We start from the raw sequence: 25,248 nt of genomic DNA on the forward strand, positions 1-25,248 counted from the left end.
TATTTCAAATCTTGTGGCAGGCAAAATATTTATTAAAAGTAATGTTTTTCATCCCTTCTCTGGTTCTGATGTTGTGTCATTCTTTGATTTTGTGACATATGCTTCTCCTTCTAAAGCAGCTGTTATGAAGCTTAATTAGTTTTTAATTAACGAGAATTAATGTCCTGAAAGTTTTATGAATTTCTATCACATCACAGATAGTTTGAGACTTTTGAAATCTGCTGCCAATTCTCAAGCTGCACCTATAGGGTTTCTCCAAAAGGAAACCAGGCCCTCATTCCTCACAAAGGCTAGAAAGCACGTCTATAGCATGAGGAAAGTCGCATGTCCAAAAGCACAGCCAATTTCTTTTCACCACTCTGAAGAAATTCAAGGAAATATGCAAAATTAGTCAAAAGGTGATGGTTGGTCCTAAATTGTGTGTAATAGCAAGTCAGGGTAGAGCTTCTAGATAATGAAGACAATTTCTCAAATCTGAATAATTTTTACTTTATTCCTAATATTCCATGGAAACAAATGAAAACTATTGAAAAAGTAGAAAATTGGAAATTCAGGTAAGAGAGAGACTGCTCCTACAGTCTGTTCCTATCCCCCTGGTAGGCTGAATCATTGTGTGGAATAACTGTTCCATGCTTCTGTGCAGCTCTATAAAATAGAGCAAACCCATGAAGTTTCTGTTCTTCTGGAAGTATGTGTGGGTTGAAGGCTGCTGTCATGGTGCAGCCTGTAAAACATTATGCATTCATAGGGCTCAGAGGTCACACTGTATCCTGTGTCTTAAATGACAGGACAGGTGGCTAGGGGCCTTAGTTGCCATGTAAATAAAAGTTTATAAAAGTTGAAAAGTGCCCTGAATCAGATTTACTATGTTTGGTTCCTTTGGAGTAAATCGTTTGAAACACTGTAGAGCTCTATCACAATTGATTAGACCTGCAGGGATAAAAAATGAGTTATTGTGGGCTGCTCCATTCCTAAGTGGACACCTGAGGGTCAGAGTCAGTCTCTGAATGGTATGCAGGTGTTGATAAGAAGAAAGGGTTAGATATTAGTTTGCCTGTGGCTTACGATAATTTTCACATTTCTGAAAATTTGGCCTTGTGGTCTGGCATCTTGGGAAATCTCCAAGTCTTCTCTGTGAAGGTGATCTGAATCTAAGAAGACAGACTCAATTAGCCCTTGAGAACTACCAGCATGGATTGCTCCAGTCAGTTGGACTGCCCAGGCCCAAAGAGGATTGGTTTGGGTTGACTCATTTTGCCACCTCAGCTGGTCTGTGAGGTGGCCTCTCTATCTTGCATGTTGATATGGGGCAAGGAAAGAGCTGGGGGGTAGAAAATCTCCACCCCCGTTCCCAAACATCTGTATTCATTTATGCCATGAGTAACTGCTTAGTACAGGGGTTTTCACATAATAGGTTTTTGGTAAACACTAATAGAATTGAATTAAATCTATCAAATCTAAGAAGCTTTATTTCCTGATTTTTCAATGTCAGATAAGTCATTTCCACCCAAGGGAGCTCATATAGGCTACCTCATGAGAGAGTGTCCACTAAAATTTGTTAAAATGGTAACTGTGGCCATAATTGCTAGCCATTTATTAATATCTGGTCACAAGGATTGGAAGTAGGATTTGTTTTTAGAAATAAAAGCACTCTAGAAGGAAGCCAATTTTTAGTGAGCCCATTGTATTTTATCAATTATCATGAGATGTATGTTTAAGGATAAACCTATGTTTACCCGTACACAAGTTCTTAGCTCTGCCTTATTTGCTATACTCATAATCCTGAATGTGTTTCACCATTCCAAAATTCTGGTTATAAAATACTAATAATCTGTCATCCAATTGTGTGGCTTAGAAGGTATCATGTAGGGTGAATGGACCTTCTCACTTTTTTTTCTTTTTAACTGATGAAGCAAAGTACCATTCAGCAAAGTCTATTTTTTAAAGTATTTATTCAAATGACAACCAATCCCAAAGTAAAAGAGATGAAAAGTAACATAATTAAGAAAATGACAGATGCCTGTAGCTTGATATGTATGAGGAAGAAAGGAGGTCTTACAATTTTCTAATGTATGATTAAATCAAAACCTGTGCGTAAGTTCGGATGTGGTTGAAAGTGACAACAAGTTCTCTTAATGACTCACCAAAGGAAAAAACTTGACATCTGAGTCGAGTAAAAGTACGTGGATACAAGGGATTTGTGTTGTTTTGGAATGGCAAGATTGGTGTAAGTGGTGTGAACCAGGCAGACAGGGGACTAAAGGAAGGAGCAATAGACAGAAGCAGGATCTGGCCTGAGCTCTGCCGGGAGCTCCGACCTTGGGGAAGTACCCTGGGTGTTCCTTTTCCCCTCTGTAAAAAGAGCGGTTGAAGCAGATGCTCTCTGTGGCCCCAGACGAGGAAGGAAGGGTCCTAGAGATTTGCAGCCTAGGCGTGGGGAGAGGACTGGCGGAGGCATTGTACCCGAGCCGTCCCTGCGTTGACAAGCACGGGACCTGCCGAAGCAGGGCGAGTTAAAAAAAAAAAAGACCTAGTTTTTAATCTTAGATTGTCAAACGTTTGGGCAAGTCACAGCTTCTTAGCATTTTATGTCCCCTTATTTGTAAGACGAAGGAGATAAGCTCGACCTCTACAGTTCCTCCTGCTGCCAACATTTAAAAGATCATGTTTAATGGAATTTTAGAACAGCATAGATTTTAATCTAAATTGAATATATCTTCAGATATATATTCATTGAGTGAGTTAAATGGTAGACGAATTAAATATTGTTGTTCAAATGCAGAAAACAACACTATTAGAAATAATCCTGGAGTCAAGTTCAAATTAATAGATTCAGCATGATGAATATTTCCCTAACAGCAAAGAAATAATTAATACATAAATTCAAAATATAATAATTACCTTTAATTTTCTTTTTTTTTTTGATGTAACAAACTCTCATCCTGCTATTCTTATAATGGTTGTATTGTTTACATGAAATAGGATAAATCTCTCCCAAAAAATGTTCACAGAGACATCCACGAAGAAAAACAAATATATTGTTTCAGATAGTGTCAAAGAGCAGAAAGGCAGTCTTTCATCGGTTTAGGACATCACTTAGTATCGTTTCTAGAGATCACTCATTTCACATAGTTCTGCTAGTAAAACGTAATGTGTTTTATGCTTTAATCAACTCAAGATAAACTTTTAGAAAAATTCAGTTCGATCTGTGAAAGAGTAAGCATTTTCAAATTTGATAGTTAAGACTTCAATGGTATGAGAGCAAGTTTAGAAAACATTTTTATTAGACAAATTATTTAGACAAATTATACACAGAAAGCTCTGCCACTCATAACTGAGGCCTCCAAAAAGTGTTTTGTGTATTTGTATAATAGGCAATACATCAAAATAGGCCTATTTTCAATATTGTACATGATTAACAGTTTGTTGATAGCTCGAATCACTGTGACATCTGGTGTGTCCCTATAGAGCTTGTGGTAAAGATTTTTTGTTTTAAAATCAGAGTCATGAATGAGATCGTGAATGTTACAAGGGAAAACAAGTTGTGCATGCACTTAGGTACTTGTTACCCTGGAAACAAAATGGTTTTTGCATGATAAGAAATTTTTCTGCCTTACACAGTAGACAATATTTGAAGATTTAGTACAAAAACAGTGACAGTACAAGCTGCTCCCCAGAACAGAATTAGCATCAAAATAGAATATACCTTAAGAATATACCTTTTAATGTCTCCTAAAGCAAATCACATAGGTCGATTCCTATATCAATCCTAGCCACAGAATGAATTAGATTAAAAGAAGTGTATGGCTGCGTGAAAACACAGGATAAGTTCTTGCTTCCTACTTACCACATTTTAATTTAAGGATTACAAACAAAGTTCATTCTACGTTTCTAACAGGTAAGAATGCTACTCGAAAAGAGTGTGCGCAAAGAGGCACGTTTTTGCTGTCATCTTTCTAGACACTTGGCACTAATGTAAAAAATACGTAACTCCTCCAAACAGAACTGAATAAAAAGGGGGGTTTGGTTGAGAGCCCAGCACGGTTATCATATTTTCTTCTTTAGGATAATGTATGATGGTAATTAAGGCCACATCAATATTTCTTACGGGCTCTCCCCGCTCCCCAGCTACAGTTGTATCGATTGGCTTACTGCTTCGGAAGAGAATTTATTAACCTTCAATGATCTACGTTTAAACTCTTAACAGAGCTCTATGTGCTGTTGTGGACGTGGTTCAGCTAATAGCATTTTCCATTTAGATAATTAATTAAAAGTAAAGTTATCAAGGTTAACTTTATACACTGCCGAATAACAAATGCAAAACCTATTCAAATGAGTTACATCGAGGAACAAATATTAAACCGCCCTGGATGTTTTAATAACAAAAGTATAAAATATTCTCTGTCGGCAAACAACGCGAGTCAGAATAACAATAAAGCAACCTGCCTTTTCTAACTGAAAAGACCCCCTGCGCTGCACACAGCTCCTGTATACAATACTTTTCGTTTTTAACTAAAGCTTTATTAAATGAATTGCAATAGCAATGGCCGCCTTTTAATATATATACACATTATATAGGTGCATATATATGTATATATATATATATGAGATACTAATTTATTTAACACAATAGAGGCTTCTGCCATATGATAAAGTTTACTGTACATGAGAAAAAACTTTAATACTGTACAATCACATAAAGGTCATATGCACTGTTGCAGTGCGAGAGTAGTTTTAACTGTAGTCTTGTCTGGCATATTAATGGCTTTTTTGTAATCCTACAAAATTGCATTCTCATATTATGTGGCCTGAACGGTCTTTAAGTTATTTTATAAACACTGCAGGGGTTGCCTTTGGTCCACAGTTAAAGGACACTCAACAGCAGTGGAGCATTGTATGGATGCAGCAGAAGAATGTAGAAAGACTGAAGTTATTGCAATTATATTTTCAAAAATAGAGAAATGTTACGTAAGAGGCCTTTATGTAAAATGAATCCTGCATATACCTTTAGGGTACTCAGTGCACATTTCCTATACTTGAAGTACAGTATATGAAAAGCGGACTAATAGGATCCTAGTATACTATATTCTGGGGGAACAAGTTGAGTAATGAAAAAAAGTGGAGGAAAATGTACGGAAAGAGAGAGCAAGAAATGGAGGAGAGAGAAGAGGAAGAAGGAGAGGAGAACGAACTGAAATTGTTACTAATCATCCTGATTCTTTAAAAAAAAAATGTTACATCCATGTTAGTCCCACGATATTACAGTTGCTCCTTGCAAAGGGAGTCCTACGAAAGAAACAGTGAAGAGATTTTGTTGGCTGCTCATATGGAGGTGCCTCGGTCTGGATCATTACCCAGATTGAGCCCCAGGGTAGGAGTTGGTTGATAAGGAATAGATGACATTGTTTTTATAGGACTCCTGAAAAAGCCCCCATTAGGTGCCCTGTGCCTAAAAGGGCCAGTTCGGTGCTCAGGCACGTTGCCAAAAGCGAAACCAGAGGCAGCTTTAGCTGATAGTGTGCGGCTAAGAGTCTGGATCTGCTCTGGGATAAAGGTGGTTGTGGTAATATGAGTGTTCCTGAAATCACTGATTTGCTCCAGGGCTTGTCGTGTTGGCAAAGTGTCAATGTCCAGAGGGGTCAAGTCAATTGACGAGGTGGAAAACTGTTTATGGGGGCTGTCGTCATCTGTGCACAAGCTATTTACACGTCTATGGAGGTGCTCCAGGTCAATTTCCTTGTCATCCTGGAGATGAAGAAAAAGAAGATAAGGTTCTCATCAGTACTAGCTTCCATGGTAAAAAAAAAAAAAAAAAAGTAGTTCAGCAAACATGATATGTAATTAACTGAACTTTGGGGTTTATTCATTTAACAAATATTCATTGAGCACCTAATATGAGGCAGGCACTGTGCTGGGTTCTGGGGGTACCAATATGATGCTAAGGTTATCAATAATAAATATTTTTCTTGCAGTCAAAGTTCTAAAGTGAGCATACGCCACATGCAACTACAAAATATGGAAGCAGTAGGCGGGTGATTGCCTGCCACAGGAGCACAGATAGACCCAGGCAAAATTGCACAAATAAAAAGTATGGTTTTAGCAGCTCGTCCCCCCACCCCACCTCTTCTTTCCACATGCTTCCTCCTTTTTCAGGGTGTCTCATTCCAAGTTGGCTTTTTGCTCCTTTCCACTGCTTGCTCCTAACCTTAACTTTCCATTCTTGGAGAAAAGTGATATGATATGCTGATATGCTAGTTCACACTAAAGTGTTAGTGACTGTTAAAGTGTTATTTCTCCCTAGGTTACAGATATGTGAGATTGTTCAGAGAGAGCAACATTCAACACAAGAGACTCAATGCCCAGTTGAGGGATTTCAAACACTCGGTTGTCTAGTACTGGAATGAGGCAATACTGTGACGTCAGTGGGACCTTAGAGACCCCTCCCCTTCAAGTCATGACATGTGAGTGATAGCTTTAGTTTAGGGTTGGGTTTATGCTAAATGGCCTCTAAATCAAAGATGCTTTGAGCTATGCTAATGGAGTCTTAGTAAGAAGATACTTAATAAAGCAAAAGGAAGTGAAACCTCAGATTTCTGGAGTTGAAACCATTTTATCAATCCCTTAGGATTTTTACTAAAAGTGAGCATTAGAGCCCAACATTTCAAAAATCAAACTGGCAAGAAATAAAATTTCCCTTTTTATCAGTGTTATTTATAGCCAAGTCCAATAAATTAAATTTATGAGGATTTAAAAATACCTATTAATCATAAGAGGAGAAAATATTTGTTCATAAGATCTGGATGAGGTGTCATAAATTAGAATGGAGTATGTATTTTTTTCATTGTGCTATTATAGTGTTCCTCAGTGAAAAATATTTTGATGTACCTCACTGTTTTTTCTTCTCCTTTCTCATTTCAAAATCCAATAAAAAATACTCATTAATGCAATATTATCACTGAGACTTTAGAGGGTTGAGAGAAATAATTTTATGGTTCCCACAGAAACTATAATATAGTCATCCATCAAAAGATATAATAATGCAAGAATTTAATATCATATATAGTAATTCAAAATATAAGGAGCTTGGGGAGTCCTTAATTTCCAGATTTTCGAGAATATGAAGTCTCGGCTATAATCTTGCATTACTGTGGTCTTTTGCATTGAATCAGCGTCAACAGAGATACCAGAAGCCTATTCCACAAAGAAAACACTACAATAAAACCTGATTAATTTTTAGTTCATACTCCACTAATTTAGAATGTATGATTATTCAGACAGGTAGGAAGCTAAGATTTATCTTCACTAAGTCAAGCTTTTCCTTATAAATGGTACCAATCAATTTTGCATATAAGGTGGTAGAAAGGACTCCTTAGACAACTTTGGAAAACAATCTGTTTGAAAGAATACATTAACATGCAAGAATCCTTATGCAAATGAGAAGTCCTTTTTATTCGTGCATTAAAGCAGACCCTCTCAGGATTCGCTCTAGGCATCAGTTAGCCTGTCTAGTTACAGAAAGTCTAGAATGGTCCTTCTTTAAAACTGTCCAGCAAATCAAATCATTCAGCAAATTGGGATTGTTTTCCATTTCAATTTGCGAAGCTTTGGTGAATATGGTTTATTTAAAAAATTTTTTAAAGTTTTGATTTAAAAAATTTTCACCTTTTCTGTTCAGTGGAAATGGGATAAGTGAATCAAGTAGTTCATTTTAACTTCAGATTTTCTCTGATAGTTTATAAATCCCATAATTTTTGATGAAAATAAGGCACATGTCACTTTAAAAGAGAAATTATGTGTAACTCTGCAATTATTCTTTCAGATCTCTGGCAAAATTCTAATATGGCCCTGGAGTTAAGCTGACTCAAGGAGAAAAATCAAATTCTAGAGAATTCCATGGAGTAGATTTGTTAAGCTTCGAGCCATCAAAGAGCTAAAAACATATCATCACTTCTATAGGTCTACATGCCGATAGAGGGAAGTAGCCACTTCTATGGTGAAGAGAAAATTCTGATTATTTAACTGTAGTATTGGATTTTTTAGGCTGACTCTTAGAGATACAAGTTATTTACCTATAAGTTAAACAACTAATTGAAATGAGATGATAAGCATCTTTGTGAACCGGTCAAGGGAATCACAGCCTTTAAAAGTTCATTGAATTACAGTCTATCCTGAGATTTGGGAGAATTTCAAAGCTCATACAGCACAGGAAATCGTCAGTCTTTCAAACAGTATAGTCTCCTCTTAATTTATCTGGGATGCCCTAAAATGGAAATCGGTATTGGTCTTACCGATTTTTACGTTTCACAGATTTATGTTCACTCTTCAGGGAAAGAAGAAACCAGGACCACCCCCAACACATGCTCTCCTTCCCTGGGGTTATCCTCCCTGGGATACAGCCTGCTTGTTGGCTCAACACAGTGCCCAAGCTCTCAATCAAGTACCTCTTTTGATGGGACCCGGGAGCCTTTCCTCTTGTTCCACCACGTCTCCAGCATGGCTATAAAGCAGGAGAGGACAATTCCAGCAGCCAGGATACAAAAAACCCCTGCAAAGCTCTTTATGTCCAGGGCACCTCCTTTCTGCTTTGTGTCAACTGAGGAGTACAGGTCACACTGGCCATTCTTCGGCCACCATTTGTGCTTCAGGATGTCCATGTCACCGTTCTGCTGAAGCTCCAGGATCCTTGGGGTAAAGAACAGAACCATGCGTTACTTCACACTAGTTATTGCCTCAGTCCACAACACGTCCATTTGTAACCCCACCTCTGAAGGATGGTGACTGTCGAGGGGAAATGAATATCTAGATTAGCCTGCACTAGGAACACTAGGACACTCAAGACGTTATTGCTTTGATCCTATAGACAGAGGTGTGCCACGGTGCTTTCCTCTCTCCCTTCTGGCATCCCTTCCTTCCTCCGAGCCTCTTTCCCTCCCTCTCTTCCTTCCTCTTTGTTTTTGGTTTCATCCTATAATCTTAAATATCCCCCCCTGGTTTGTTGCAATGTGTTTTCACAATTACATTTCAGAGGCACTGTTTTTATGTGGTTTCAAGCTGCTACAGTTGTGTCTTCCTTCCCCACACGCAGAATGATGCTCCGGATCGTAATGCTTTTATGAAGAACGTTTTGCTGCTTAGAGCAAGATGCTGGCATAATGTCACCCAGCATATGCTGCACACAAAGAAATTCAATTAGAAAGACTTCTATTATTTAACACAGTGCAGGAGAAAGCCTTGGGACAAGTTCGAAGTTGATAAAATACATCATTTTTGATTTTTCACACAACTGATCTAGTTTCCCTTTTAATGCCAAAGGGGAAATAATCTTACCTTGGAGAACAAGAGGAAAAGTTGACCAGAGGCCTTCAGAAGTAGTTAAATTCAAATAAGAAATACCCTTCTTCTTCTTCTTTTTCTTCTTCTTTTTGTCTCCCAGAATCTGGGGGTAGCTGCAAAGACTGCAGCTTTTTAAGTGTGACTTTCATAGAGGTTTTATTTTCAATTCCAAATACTCTTTAGGCTCTACCCCAGACCTGCTGGGCTCTGGCCCTCCTCCAGCTGTGCCGCTGCTCACAGGGCAAGAACGGTCAGGCCAAGGCCAAGAGCCTGTCCAGAGTACTCAGCATCCTCAGAGTGCCCTAGAATTTCCTGCCCAATGGCTCAGAGTGCTCCTCCGGGACTCATGAAGGCCTGCTCCCCCGGTATTTCCTCCCGAGAGCAGGTCTCACTGCCGCGGGTGCACAGAGGTCTACAGGGCGGTGTCTGGAGAGTGTGGACAGGGCTCGAGGTGCAAGCTCAGGTGTGCTCGCCTTTGTGTGGGAGACTCTTCATCGTGCAGGCCAGAGCTGGAGGTAGGAGAGAGGGCCCAAGGCAGGTGCAGGACTCCTAGTCACAAATTAGACTCAGCCTGGGCTTCCTGGGGTCTTGAAGGTGTATTTGTCAAGATAAGAGGATAGAACATATTTTATCCAATAGTATTTAGCTTGACTTAGAATTTTTACATAGTTAGACTTAGGATATGTGGACCCGCATTTGTACTCTTGCTCTGGCTCTTGGATTATTTGGGAAGAGACTGCCTAAAACTTTAGAGAGAAGAACTAATCCTACCTGGAAGGAGTAAATTGCTCAGTGTCGTCATGTGTTTTTACATTTCCGGCTGTTTCATCTCATCCATGTGTCTATAAGAACGAGCTCAATGATAACGTGGGCAGTGTGCAACATTGGACTTGAGTTAGACGAGAGTTAGACCAGTCCTGTGGCCTGTGATGGAGAGCCGGTCTAGTCCGTATCGGCTACCTTAGGCGACTCCCTCAGCCTCAGCCCAGCGCCCCTTGCTGACACTCTGGGAACCTCCCGCACAACCTGGACCTCTCCTTTCTTATGAAATAGATCTGTCTAAGCTTCTGTTGCTTCAGGGTATTGCTCAAAAATGTCAATTAATTTGATTAATTGGATTTACTAAAATGATTCTGAATGTTAATGGCTTCATTTCACCCTTATTCCAGCCTCTAACGCAGACAAAGTCATTTGCATTTCCCGAATTTCCAAAAGTGTATTCCATGGGACACTAGTGCTTAGGGGGCTTCTGCAAGAAAAGGGTCCTATGGGCATTAACTTTGCGAAATACTCTCATGAAAATTTACAAAGAATTCAGCCTATGAAAGGCCCTAAGAAGACCTGCAGAAGAGAAGACTTGTATGATTTTGTTTAATTCAGCATTTCCCAAGTTTATCTGACTTCCATTCCCGTCTTCCTCATTTTCCTCCCCCAATAACATATATTAATAACCCATGGAGCTACAGTGTGGAGGAATGCACTTGAGAACTAGTGCCTTGATCCCAAAGGGCACTCCTTGTGGGAGTTTGCAGCCCTGTGTTAGGTGCCACGGGCATCTGTGATCGCAGCCTCAGAGCTGCTGGCTCGGCCTATCCATGAATCATATTCAGTTGATGCTGGCAACCCCTGTAGGTATTTGCTTACCTAGAGACCTAGGGAGTCAGGGCCCCACGGAATATCGTGAAGGAAAAGTTAGTCATCTCAAAAAACACAGTTCTTTTTAAATTGGAATTTCTCGGTAGGTGTAGAAATAAAAGGAAATGACAGCAGCATTTGCTTAATGAGAATCTATCTGGGCACAAAATGAGCTCCCAATTTCCCCCCTCCCATTCCCGCCACACCATGTTGGTCAGTGTCTGTGGAAGGAGAAGAGTTTTCCTTCCTAGCACGTAGCATTTATAATTGTTTGCAATTACTTGATTAATGCCCGTTCCCCTTTCTAGAACGTGTCCTCACCATCTTCCACACTGCCTAACACAGAGCAGGCACACATTCATTGACTGAATATGCTCAACAGTCTGGGGTAAATGGACCCCGCCCTTAGATTCTACTTTTTTCTTACCATTGATTCTATTTTCTATTTTATTTCCTCCTATTCATCTATCCTTTCAATAAATATTTAAAGAGTGATTTCATGCCAGGCATTTCCTTGGGTACAAAATTTACGTTAAACTACAACTTCACATTCAGCCAGAATGGCCTGGGCAACCCTCAAATTGTTTCTTTTTACTGCCCTCAATTTATGTCAATTTATTCTTTCATTCATCCACATATTCATTTAGAAACTGGTTATTGCCTCCTCTTTCTCCTCAGTGGTACCTGGTTTCACTCACAGTGTGTCCTTATCACTTCTACACCTGGAAAATAAATAATTTGTTTTTAAAAATAATCATTGAAGTATACATATTCTATGTCACTAATTCTGATTCTAATAGGAGTAAAGGGCCTTGAGTCCAAGGAATTTATTTAATTGTAGAAGTTTTACGTTCAGTAAGCTGGGTGGTAGGAGTTCCTGAGGGGAAAAAGGGAAGAGACTTCACTACGTGCCTCAAGCATCACCACACTACGAAGATCTCTTTAGATGGTTGATCTCACCAAGCGCAGGGGCCTGAACCTTTGCAGGGAGACCCCATCTTTCGGATATACAGAACAGTTGGGCCACAGGACCCCTCAGTCAAGCTCACAACAGACTGCAGGGTTACAGGCTGGCATGGGATAGAGAGGTTGGGAGCAAATGAAAGCGTTCTCTAAGTCCAGAGCTCTGCCACAAATTCTTGCTACAGAATCTAATGCTCCTGGAAATTCCATCAGAAAGGTCACACTACAGCCTCCTTTTATTATATAACAAATTCCTACATAAGGATTAGATAAAGTTTAGCAAAATCTAATGCACTGCCTTAAAGACTAATGGGATGAATCCTTACAATAAATGAGGAGACATTTTCTTTCCAAAAGTTCAAAAGCACTGCACCTTTAAATGAGACTTAAAAATCACACTTAAAGGAAAGATTTTCCTTTAAATTATAAGCAACACTGATATGTGTGTGTGTGTGTGTGTGAACAATGCAAGAATCCAGTTGCAAAATTCTTAATAAGCGCAAAGAAAATTTTCAGTTCCATGGAATGTTTTTGGTATATGTGCAGTTTCCACAAGATGGCAGTCTTTGCTCACAGAGAGCAGAGTTAACTAGTGGGTTTGAAACGCGTAAAGTATAAACCTGGCACTGAGAACACTTAAACTATTAGAAACAAAGTTGGATATTAGACTGTGATGAACAACTGGATGAGTGAAACCTCTTCTTGGAGTGTGGTCAGAAGAATTCCTGCCATTTTTACCGCAGAGTAAAATTAAGTGTTAATGCGGTGGGAATGAATGACGCCAGAAATAAAAGCATCCTGCTGGTTGCTTGGCACGTAGTAGGGTACCACAACTCAAAAGCTGGAATTATTGTTGTCAGTATGTGTGACAACCATCCTTTCTTTGGACCTGTTCTGGTATAGACTTCTTAATGGAGAGTTTTATTCCCAGATGAATCAGGGAACGATTGATTCCGAAAGTCTGAAAGTATTAAAACATTTGTAATCTCATTGAACAGAAACATCTTAGAAGTCCATAAAACCTAGCTTCAACTTGAAGATGGCTAATAGATCAATCTCGAATGCATTAAATTCTTTATTGGTGTAAATGAGCAAATTTCAGGGGAAAGGAGTAGGGAAGGGAAAGATCCTTCTTTCATATTCAAATAAAAATATTCAACAGGTTTGAGGTGCTCATCTTGAAAAGCTTTTTACTTACTTTGAAGATAACAGCCTCATTTGTGTGATAAAATTGCACTAATTATTGATCACTTACCATCCTTAATCACTACTCTAGAAACTGATTTTCAAATTAATTTATTTATAACAAAACAGGTTGCTGAAAGATGGATGCAAATTTCTCATCCTGCCTAGGCAACTTTGATTTTGCCTTTGAATCCTGGAGCGGTCTCCAGGTTCCTTTCTAATTTTGTTAATTTTCTTATCCTTAGGTAAATTCCTGCAGAGCTGTAAAAAAAGATGCTGGTTATCTGAGGAAAACGACGCCTGATTTTTTAGTTGTTTCTGCTGGGACAGAATTTACAGTAATTGGAGATTTTTAAAAAATAAGTGCAGAAATTCTTTTTTCAGCCCACGTATGTAGGAACTCCTGTGACTCTGTTGCCATTGGATTTTCCCCCATGTTCACAGAAGCATCAATGACTAGAATAGAAAAGGCTGAAACGTCATCTATTCTCTCCACGTTCCCCTCCACCCATTCTAGGGATGAGGAAACCGAACCACATAGATCGATAGTTCCCCCAAATTGTCACATTCAACACACAAAACACAACTTATATACCACACCGGGGTAATCAGAGGCTCTTTGCAGCCAGAGGTGAAAGGCCGAGGGCTCAGCCACCGCAGGCCCTGCCTTGGCTGTCTGGAGGGCTGGAAGGATCAATATTTTAGCAATATCCCAGCACATCATCTAAGACACATGTGTCGGGATGCACTGTTGTAGAGATTAAATGATTTTTTCAATGACTAACAGAGAGTAAAGGGGTGAGCTGGGGCCAGAACTCAGGTCTGCCTGCCCACACCTTTCCCACGGCTACCTACACAGCTTCGAACGTGTAACCAGGAGAGCTCTCTCTCTTAGTTTCAGAGATTTGTTAGACTCTGAGTAAAATTTTCATCAATATGTTTCCTCTAAACCAAACAATATAATTGTAGCGTGATTGCAAATTTATTCATACTACAATTTGGGTGTGCAAAGAAAATGCAGCTTGTCTCTATAACTTAATTGGTCTTCCTCATGAGGACTGGGCCCACGGAGCAATGGGAACCGAACTAAAATTAGCTCAATATGATTTAAAATTTAATCTGATCTAATAATTTAACATGTCTCTAGCTTTAGCTCAATTTACTTCAGAGAATTACTCAATCCTACCGATTCCCGCCCGTTTCCCTTGCTCTTTTCTAAGACGGCATCAGGATTTATGGAGGACGGCAGTATATCCCCTATGCTGGTGTTTGGGGAAGGAGCTGCTGGCCTCTTGTTGGTCCTTGGATTTGCTCTGGCCGCTCTCCTTTGAGGTGCAAAGGGCCTGGGTCCAGTCCTTAGACATGAATTGGTGACTAAAGTCGGCAGAGGCTTTAAGTCTGCTAACGCTGACTAACGTCCTTCTCAGCAACTTTAGGGGTGGTGGGCACCTCCCTGCTGACCCGGCAATTGGGGTGCTGTACACCTTTCTCAGCCTCTGCCATGTTGTTCATCCAGCCTCTAACTAGTCTGTATCCCTTCAGACACTACTTTGGAGTCGTCTTGTCACTCACTGTGGAGGGTCCCCAGTATGGTCCACGTACTCTAACTCAGCATTCACACCACATGGGAGAAAGAGAGGCCTGGGAATGAAGATTGAAGCTTTGCTTTTTCCTGACCATGCAGCTCTGGATTCTCAACCATCTGAGGTCTTCTCTGTTGTACAGAGCCTGGAGAGCCCACGGAACTCCCTCAGAGATCCTAATGGGAAGGGAAGCATTGGGCCCTTTACTCTTGTGTGCATTTCAGTCTAACTAATGCCCCTCCATTTGCCCATCTCCCATCCTCTGCCCTCTGCTGGAATCCTCTGGCCAGAGAAGTGCAGCTTTCCTTTTCTCTCCTTGATATCCCTCCCACACCCCAGGCTTTCAGACTTCTTGTCAGATTGAAAGGGAATTTTAGCTACATAATAATAGATACTCTGTGATCTGAGACCTTCAGGCATTTCTTCATCTTGGAAGTATCAAAGCAACTTGGAGCTAGGGATTGGTGAGGAGGAAAGTATATTATTTTAAGATCTCAAAAAAATTTATCTGTTACATACTTATGAGTTTTATGAAACCAAAATTAAAAAGATACTTGGGATAAAGTCTCATTACTTATTAATGTTTAATGTCACTTATCACTCAGAAAGAAATTTGGGAATAAATGAAAAAAAGTATTTTTTGACACACTGAGTGGATCTATTTTGGCCCAAAACCCCACATTTTTAAAGTCATTTGCTGGGTTCTCACAAGATTTTCCTCTCCATGGTTACTGAGAAAGAATTAATAATAGCATACAGAAGACTTGCAGAAAAATGTCATGTCAATAGGTTTTTCATCCATTCATCATTTCTTTCCTTCTGGTCTTGGAAAGCGTAGGCAAACTTGGATTGAAACAAAAGCGCTCATCAAAGATTCAGGTTTAGCACTCAGCTAAGGGGAGTGGCGCTCTGATGGGCATTTCTCATATCACTATTTGAACATCAGAGCTGTAAAAACAAATTCTATCAAATTCCTGTGAATCAAGCATCAGTCAATTTTTTTCTTAAGCAAAAATCTCTTAATGACCAGTTAGTAGTATTAGATCCAACAAATAAATCAATAAATGTGATTTATTGATCACATCAAATACCTCAGTAACACCAAATAGCCTAAGGGAGACTATGAGAAGCCATTTCCTTTGTTTAAACTGGACTTTTAACCAGTTCCTCCAGATAATTGAGCCAAATACCAGTTGCTTAAATCCAATCCACTAAGATTGCCTGAAATCAAATAGGTGAATATGACATTTCAAATAAGTTCACAAATATCATCTTTTAGACCAGGAGTCAGCAAACTTTTTGTGTTAAGGGCAAGATAGTCAGTAATTCAGACTTTGTGGGCCATATGGTCCCTGTTGTAGCCTCTCAACTTTGCCTTTGGAGTTACAAAAACAAGCCCGAGTGAGATTAGGCCTGCCTCCTATGGTTCCTGACCTGTTTTAGAATCCCACAGCAAAACCTCTGTGAAGTCAATAAGTTCCTTTTCCAATGATGAAGATGTTGAAGTTCAGAGGGCTTAAATGTCTCGGCCAAAGTCACATCATTAAAAAGTATCAGAGTCTGTTTTCAAACTAGAGATTTTGACTCCTTTTCCAGTGCTTCGGCTATGTATTAATATATAATAACTAATATTTAGAAATGTCTATTATTACGTGTGTGACTTTGAACGAGTACAGAGTGATCACGTGTTGATTTTGTATTTGATCATGGTGAGAAAGAATTTGATGTACACACTGCATGTTAACAATGGCCGTATAATCATTCAAGTGAATTTTGAATTTCCTTGGTTTTCTGATTATCCTGGAATATACATCTGAACATTTATCCTGAGATTAGGACCACTCATGTTCCAAAAGAGTGACTGCCGTACATATTCGAGATCAGGTGGTATTTGTGGCCTGACGTCTGTATTTGCTGAATCATTGTCTAGGCTATGGAAGCTTTATCTTGAAATCAAATGGATATAGACAGATGTCATACTACTAAAAGAAATTCCAGGGAAGTGACTGTGATTTACTAAGAATGGTTAAGACAATCAACTGAAGCAGAAAAGGTGGTGTCTCTTTTAATCAAAAGATATAGAAATGGTTTTTAATTATGTGTGACTAGAAGTACTGTAAACTAATTAGAAGTTTTTCAGGGTTGGTAAAGATTATTATAGACGATTAATGAGAATGACAGCTTATTAGGACTGGACGGGATCTGGGAGATGAGATCATATTTAGCTCCTGCCCAGTGAGGTGAAGTAACCTGCCCGGCTCCCCATGCCAGGGGTGACCCACCAGGGCTGGATTTAACTATAAGCCCAGCTACTGTTGAGGACTGCCCCACATCAGGGACCTGTGTAAACAGAGACATTTCCTGCATTGCTTCAAACCTGATATCTCACTTTCAAATTTGAAAAAGATAACCTGATAAAATCTTTAATTGGTCAGATCTGGTTTTCTTATTAACAAAACGGTGTCCATGTCCTCGTGTAATAAGTAATGTCTTCCCAAGGGACCCAATTTTCTCTGTATGGGAAAAAACTGTAAACTCTATCTGGACATCCTATTTTCCAAAGAAATAACAATAATAAATGCATGTATAAGGCTGCAAAGTCTATAAAGCACTCATCAAACACATTGCATATAATTTGATTTACTGCTTAAAAAACCTTGTGAGGGAGGAATCTTATTGACTGACTGAGTGAGTGATTGATTGCCCCCTCCTCCTCACTCCTTCTTCCTGTAAAGGGCTTTAAGAAGGCTGATGTTATTAAGTTCTCATTTTAAAGCTGAGGAGACTGAGGCCAAGAGTTGAGGAAAATTTACCAAGGCCACAAGGCTGGTGAACGATCCAGCCAGCTCTCAAACCCAGGTCTTCTGGCTTCTGTGCTTTTTTTTGAATACACCCTCAAGATCTTTACTATCCCTAAAAAAACCCAGTATAAGTGGAAGCTGCCGTTTTCTTTCTTGCTGCTTTCTTAACTGGGGATTAGACTATTCAAGTTCCTTGGGTAACATGTATTCCATTGTATCCATTTACAAACATTACACTTCATGTAGCACATCCTGATGTCCCCAGAGAGCCATATGAATATCTCATGAGCTCATTAATCTTTTTGCGATTAGAGTAAACGTCAGATGAATTCATTATGGTGAGGCACTTAGGGGACTTTGTCAATGTTATCAAAACAAGGCAGTGTGTTCAAAATAAGGAAGTGGTGTTCCAAAACCTTATCCTTACTCAGTGTAAGTCAATGTGTTGTGAAATTTCAATCTATATCATGCAGACTTCCATAGCTATCCCAATGAAATTTTTCCCTAAACAATAGCCCATAAAAAGTACAATATTTATTAAATACCACTATTTTGAAAGCTGTGCATTATTTAATCTTTAACACTTAATTTTTAGGTTCAAATATTGAGGACATTTTTGTTGGCTCTAAGAGTCATCATGCTTTATAGAGATGTTATCTGGTTGAAGATGAACCTTAACATTGAAACATACGGTGCCCATCCAAACCGCTCTCTAGGTTAGAGTCATCTCCTTCCACCACAAGTCTTGCAGCTGCCTAAGAGGGCAAAATCACCCTCGTTCACAGAGAAGCAATTGCTTGAAAAATCAAATTAGCAACATGACGGATCTCAAGACTTTGGTGACTAGTGAACTTTAATTATTATATATTTTATGTGTTTATGCTGGCAGTAAAAGTCAAGCACTCATTATAGAAATGGCAGACATGATCTTTCATAAAATGAGTGCTGGGCGGCAAATGAATAGATAATCAGGATAATGAACACCAGCCAGAAAGATGCTGGAGAGCTGCAAAGACCCCGGCAATGGCTCCCACTGAGACAGAGGGCATAATTGCAATTGGAAAGAGAACACTTTTGGTGATCTTTTAAAATGTCAGCTTCATCCTTAAGCTCAGTGTGATATTTGGGTTATAGGGTAAAGGGGAAAATTCTGTCATTCTGCGGGGAGAAACTGGCAGGGATCATTTCTGCTTCCAATCACTCTTCAGGCTGTACAACATCTTCTTGTGCAGACCTTTCGAATGCACGTTTATGAAAAGGGTCATAAAGTCAAACTTATTTCGCTTAGTGTATTATACACACTTTATGAATATTTTCATATCTCTGAGTCTGACCACCAAACCTTAAAATAATTGGGATCTTGAAGTGTGTGCTGTGTATAAATGGATAAAGACTGTGATATATATCTTTGGCACAGTGTCAGCAGAGAGAAGATGATGGAGAAAAAAACTTTTGAATGAACAAACATTCTCATGACCATTTTCATAAACATTGAACTTTTTATAAGTTGAACGACAATTTAAATATATGGAAGGAATTCATTATTTCTAAGAGCTGTTATAGTAGTAGATACTTTAATAACTGGGGAAATTTTTTACGATACAAATAACATCTCCTAACTTAGAGATTGCTTATTGATATATACTTAAAAAATAACTCAGGGCATATTTGTATTAAAGTTGGTGGATAAATGCAGTACACTTAATTAAAATTCTCAGCCAAGGTTAAATCATTGGTAAGGAAAAGTCTAAAGGATTTTAAAAACTTATAGTTTAACTTTTAAGTGTATTATATTGCATTTAACATTAGTCCAACTCCACTGGAAAAGTGTTTTAAATTTTTTAGCAAAGAGCATTGACAGTAACATAACGTAAAGTTTTCTCAAAGTGACTAGAACCATAAAAAACAATCAGTCTCTTTATTTTAGACATTCTAAAAAGTGAATTCTACTTTCCAACTTCTTTCCATCGTGAATCTGAACATGCTATGATGTTTCTATAAATGGGGGAAAAAAACCCAAAACTGGTTTTCGACAATTATCTGCAATTACGCTACTGTGTAATTCCACTGCAGTGTGATTATGTGTTCTGAAAGGGGCAGCGTAATGAAAGGCACTGTGCAAAAGGGTCACCAAACCTTGGTTTTGGAACGATGGGGAATTTAGGGACAACTTTTTAGAGCAAGTGTTGTCTGAGGGGCCTCATTATGAATCTACCTTGCTGGCCCCTTGATCTAGTACTTCCAGCCTTCAGAACCGTGAGAAATAAACTCTTGTGGTTTAAGGAACCCAGTCTGTGGAATTTTGTGATTGCAGCCCAAGTGGACTAAGACACATGGATTGTGCAACATACAGCACAGCAGCAAGTGTCACGATTTCAGAGCGTGACTGCCACTTAGAAGTGACCTTCCTATTCAGGACTTTTCCAATTCTGGAATTTCTCTACTGACTTTCTTCTTCCTCCCTCTGAATTGTGTTAGAACTGATCTTAGACTCAGAGCCTACAGAATCTCTGCTCTTCTTCTCTCTATCAATATTTAAGATGTTTTTAAAAACCGGGATACATACAAATATAATATCTTTCCTTTTGAAAATACCACTTTACAATTTGCAAAGCATTTCTATTGTCATTACCTTGTTTCCATTACACAGTCCACGAATTAAAACAAGTCCTCTACTTTATCATATACTTTAACGAGCACAGTCTTCATTTATAAATTTCTGTTAATTTAACTCCTGTGATGTGAAATTTCTGTATTTGGGATGTAATAGACATGTAACAAACATTTGCTAATAAAAATTAATTGTGTAAACAAGAGTGTAGGAAGGACATTTAAACTACTTGAGAAACAAAATTGTTTTTAAGCATTTCACATGTGATAACCTGATATGACAAAACTAATAAACTACGTAACGTAAACTGATTACAAATCATTATTTAACGCAAAATCTCCTTTATTTTGAATGCCAATGGCTAGCTTCGCTTTACTTGTTAGGAGTCAATCTCCATTAAAAGTGTAACATCATCAGATGTGTAGCATTTGTTTTTAGGCTAATACTAAACACCCACTCTTTGGGCATATGTTAATAAGTAGGAACACAAATTTTAAGTAGAATACCTGGATTCCTTAAGTCGTTTCAGGAATAACTCTTATTTGGAATAGAAATATTGGCTGTCTTTTTTTATGAGGCAGCAAACTGAGATGCTCTGATACAAATGGTTATTTATAAAAAGTTACATAATGTGTATAAAGGAGCAGGGAGACTCATCTCAATCCACATAGAAAGGATAATTGATGTGCTACTGCGCGCCGTCACAGTTTAGTTTTCCCATGCATGGGAGATATGCTGGGAATTAGTCTATTCCATCTTCTTAATGAGACTTATCTATTACCTCAGATAACGTATCTATTTTCTTCAGCAAGCAGGACTAACTGCTTACTGGAGTGAAGTTTTCAGCAGTTGTTAGAAAGAAAATTTACCAATAGATATAAAGGGAATAGTGCATCTTTCCCTGTGTCTGTGTGTTGAGATAAAATGAAATGGTGTGGATATGCTGCTGTTAGGAAAGGAATGTTGACTCCCCAGGTTCCGGGGCATGCTCAGGAGCTCTGCTTTTTTCCATGATAATAGATAGCAAGAGCTATATGTGCTGCAATGTTTACTCACTTGATGATATTAGGGGAGGCTTCAAAAACTCAGAGAAGAGGCTTGATATAAATTGAGTGTCATTCAGCCCTGATAGCAATTGTCAGAGGGACTGTGTGGCTCATCTCTTTATTCAGAAATAGGTCGTGTAACACCATATATGTGTATGTACAAAATGCAGGCATTTACAAAGCCTCCTATTTCTCTACTTTACTCCAAACCTGAAATAATCCATCTTTCATATCTGTTCCAAATCTTGGTGAACTAGAAATGAAACGAACCTAGCTAAGTGGGGATCTGAAATATTTATAAAAGCCTTGATAAATAATTGTGGAAGTGCAATTTACCCATAGTTGGATAGCTAGTTATATTTTTCAGTAACTAAATTGCTGAGAGTACTGGTAAATTGCGAAGAATCTTTACCTTATATATGGTGGTAAGAAATACTGGATACCAGGCTCTGTTTGTTTCTAGATGAGTAAAAAGGACAAAACCCTCCAATAAAAGGAATGCCGAGGTAAAACTCAACCTCTATAGATCACTGCAGGTAATGGCATTTCATGGACGGTAAACAGGCATACTACCATAGCAAGGGCAATGTGAGAAACAGATCTACAATGTAGATATCAATACCCTTGTTGGCTTATTTTCGAGGAGTGGCTACACTCTAAGAGACTGTAGTGAATGCGATTTGAAGTGATTTTCCTGTAGTTGTAATGGAAAAAGAAGACTTATGCTCTTATCTGGTTCCTGCAGTAAGGCATGACCTTCAACATGAATCAGAGAAAGTTAAAATATAAGAATTGCTTCTAGGGCTGGCCCATTGCATAGTGGTTAAGTTTGTGTGCCCTGCTTCAGTGGCCTGGGGTTCACCGGTTTGGATCCTGGACGTGGATCTACACACCACTCATCAAGCAATGCTGTGGTGGCGTCCCACACAGAAAACAGAGGAAGACTGACACAGATGTTAGCTCAGTAACAATCTTCCTCAAGCAAAAAGAGGAAGATTGGCAACAGATGTTAGCTCAGGGCCAATCTTCCTCATCCCTGCCCCCCGCAAAAAAGAAAAGAATTGCTTCCAATTGCTTCTAGATTCCTTGTTACATTAATCGCCAAATTACCTCTCAGTGAGTCACAATGATGGTCCACAGAGCTCTGGAGATACCCCAGGATCTTCCATATATAAGAATTGGTCTAAGATGCAAGAACAAGATAAATTGGTATTGGGCTGCATATCTTAGGTAGAGTACGGAAGAAAGAGGAAAGAGGAAGTTACTGCTTAATGTCACTAATCATAGGCTGAGATCACTGGGCAGAGTTCTTAGGTTTCTGAAGTTTTTTTTTTTTTACATTTGGATTTTATTTTCTTTCAGCTCTGGGCAAAGGCTGCCTGTAGGCATGCAGATGAGAAATGTGGCAAACAGTGTCCGGGGAGATCACATCTAATCATTGATGGCAGAGCCCATTAAGTCCTAGCATCTCCCTGAGAACTAATGGTAACTATTCAGTTTCTTTCCCCTCATCCTCTTCTACCCCATGCCAATCTTATCACTTTCTCTTAAGCTAAGTCAGGATATGATCCATATAGAGAACTGAGGCTATGAAGGGTCAAAATGTACAAGTCCGTTAGAATAGGTATTTTAGTGGGCACAAAGTAAATGGATGCTATAAATTTAGCCCACAAAACTATTTGCAAGTATGCGGGTGGATGGAAAGCATAGACACAATAACTGGATGGTGATCAAAGAGAAGTCACAGAATGCTAGTGAGGTACAGATAAGGGTTTAGGAAATGTGAAGGAGGGGCAATAATTTAAAGACAGAGGTCTTTGAAGAGGAGAGTTTAGCAGCTAACTGTATGAGTATTACAGTTAGACAAACTTGGGTGGAATCCTCGTTTCATTACTTCCCGAGTATGTACCAGCAAAGTAACATGACCCTTCTGAGCCTCAATTTTTCTAATCCATGGAATGGAATATAGCGATCTTACATTGTATTGTGTATGCAAATTGCTCATCATGATATCTGACATAGATTAAGTTCTCACTACCAGGCAGCTATTATAATCATTATAGAGATTAATGTGGTGCGTCCATGATGATGTAGCAGAGACGATTTGCTATAGATTTCCAGTTTCTCTTTTCAGAACTGAACACTGCCATGTGTAATGGCTAGGTCCAAACCCACGGTGCTGCCCAAGGTCGAATGTCCATTCTTACAGTCTAGCCATGAGAATAAATAGAATGTGAGAGTGTGAAGTATTGAGATTGTGGGTGAGGAGGCAGACAGCTGTGAAAAGCCTAGGAAAATAGGGAGGTAGTGAGGATGACAGTATGAAGCTTTTAGGAGGCCAAGTTAGGGTCAGGGGCCTTGTGAAGACTGCAGGGACAGCCTCAAATTCAGTGTCATCATTTACTATGTTCTTAACCATGTTTTCACTAACCTCTTACCGACCTGGGTTTAGTTTGAGGGACAGATTATGGATTGGGGTGAGGACACTTTCATTTCAATAGAACTAGCTCACTCTCTAGATCTTTTGTCAAATTGTGACCGAGGAGGCCGCTGAAGACCCCGTCACTGCACAGCAAATTCACAGCTGCACAGGAAAAAACATAGTAAATCATTGTCCTTCCCATGAAGGCTGCAATCAATAATGCCACAGGAGCATTTCTCCCCAAGAACCAATAACTGCCTGGAACTGTGGGAGACCCATTACAACACTGAGAATTTCATGTGGAAAAATGAGAGGAATAAAAGAATTCGCTCACTAAAAAGAAAAATACGTGAAAAGCACCACCAGCATAAGTTTAATTATGAAATCTTACTCTCACCCTAGGGGAATTCATATATTCAGATGCCAGCCACAGATCAACAAAGAGCACAATGGGTAGATTTGCTGTTATTTATGAGAATCTGACTGCTAGACATTACATGAGATCAAATTTTAAATTTTATACTGGGCAGAAGAAACACTGTTGTCAATTGGTACTCAGAATTCACGTTTGATCTTTGTGTCAGTAATATTAAAAATTTACCTTTACTGATAATGTCAGTGCATTTTCATTTATACACGCTTTTGAGGACTTGAGAAGAATGACCCCTAGACCAGATATAAAAGGCACTTGGGGATTCCAGTAAGAAATATTGGAGCATAACGCATCCTCATTTTAATTCACCTCTAGTTATCCCTGTCGCACATCCCCATGGCAACTCCTCCAACCGTCTCTACATTTCCCCAACCCTGAACTGCACGTCCACCTGTCTCACTCTTAGCAGAGGATCTTGTTTCCTACTTTATTGAGAAAATTAAGCCACTGGGTAGAAACTCTCTCATCTCTTTTAAGTGACATCACTCTCTTTTCCTTCCATCCTAACTCTTACAAAATGTGCTCTACTCCTGGTCAAGATTAGCTTTTAACAGAAAGCCTTTATCTCCAACTACATGTGATTATTCCAGGGATGGCTCACTTGGATGGTAGTCAGAATCACTTGCATTTCCTTGGCTACACATCAGAGATTCCGACTTACTATCTCTGGGTTGATATCTGGAAATACATATTTTAACCAAAACATTTTTTAAAGAGCAGTTTTAGATTCACAGCAAAACTGAGTGCAAGATACAGAGAATTCCCATAGACTCCCTGCCCCTACACGTGCATAGCTTCCCCCATTATCAACATCCCCCACCAGAATGGTACATCTGTTACAACTGATGAACCTATGTTGACACATCATCATCACCCAGAGACCACAGTCTACGTTAGGGTTCACCCTTGGTGTTGTACATTCTATGTGTTTGGACGAATGTATGGACATGAGTCCACCATTATGATATCATACAGAGCATTTTCACTGCCCTAAAAAATTCTTTTTTTAATTTGAGGTAACATTGATTTACAACATTACATAAATTTTAGGGGTACATCATTATATTTTGACTTCTGTATAAACTATATGATTATGTTCACCACCAAAAGTCGAGCTTCCATCCATCACCATACAAACATGGGAACTATATTTTATTTTAATTTATTTATTTATAATTTTTTTTTTTTTGCTGAGGAAGATTCACCATGAGCTAACATCTGTGCCAATCCTCCTCT

The 25,248-nt window shown here is 39.0% G+C and overlaps 1 protein-coding gene across 1 annotated transcript in view; it reads right to left on the bottom strand.

Annotated features, from left to right (window-relative positions):
- Positions 1–2,882: 2,882 nt before the first annotated feature.
- GRID2 (glutamate ionotropic receptor delta type subunit 2) overlaps positions 2,883–25,248 on the bottom strand; it is a 1,375,518-nt gene continuing 1,353,152 nt past the window's right edge. Inside the window, exons 15-16 of the mRNA XM_070612619.1 lie at positions 8,442–8,682; positions 2,883–5,745 (exon numbers count right to left, since the gene is read on the bottom strand). Of these exons, the coding sequence (XP_070468720.1) occupies positions 5,323–5,745; positions 8,442–8,682 (664 nt within the window). The 3' untranslated portion in view covers positions 2,883–5,322. The remainder of the gene's footprint in view (positions 5,746–8,441; positions 8,683–25,248) is intronic.

This window comes from Equus przewalskii, chromosome 3, assembly GCF_037783145.1.
Source record: "Equus przewalskii isolate Varuska chromosome 3, EquPr2, whole genome shotgun sequence".
Taxonomy (NCBI): domain Eukaryota; kingdom Metazoa; phylum Chordata; class Mammalia; order Perissodactyla; family Equidae; genus Equus; species Equus przewalskii.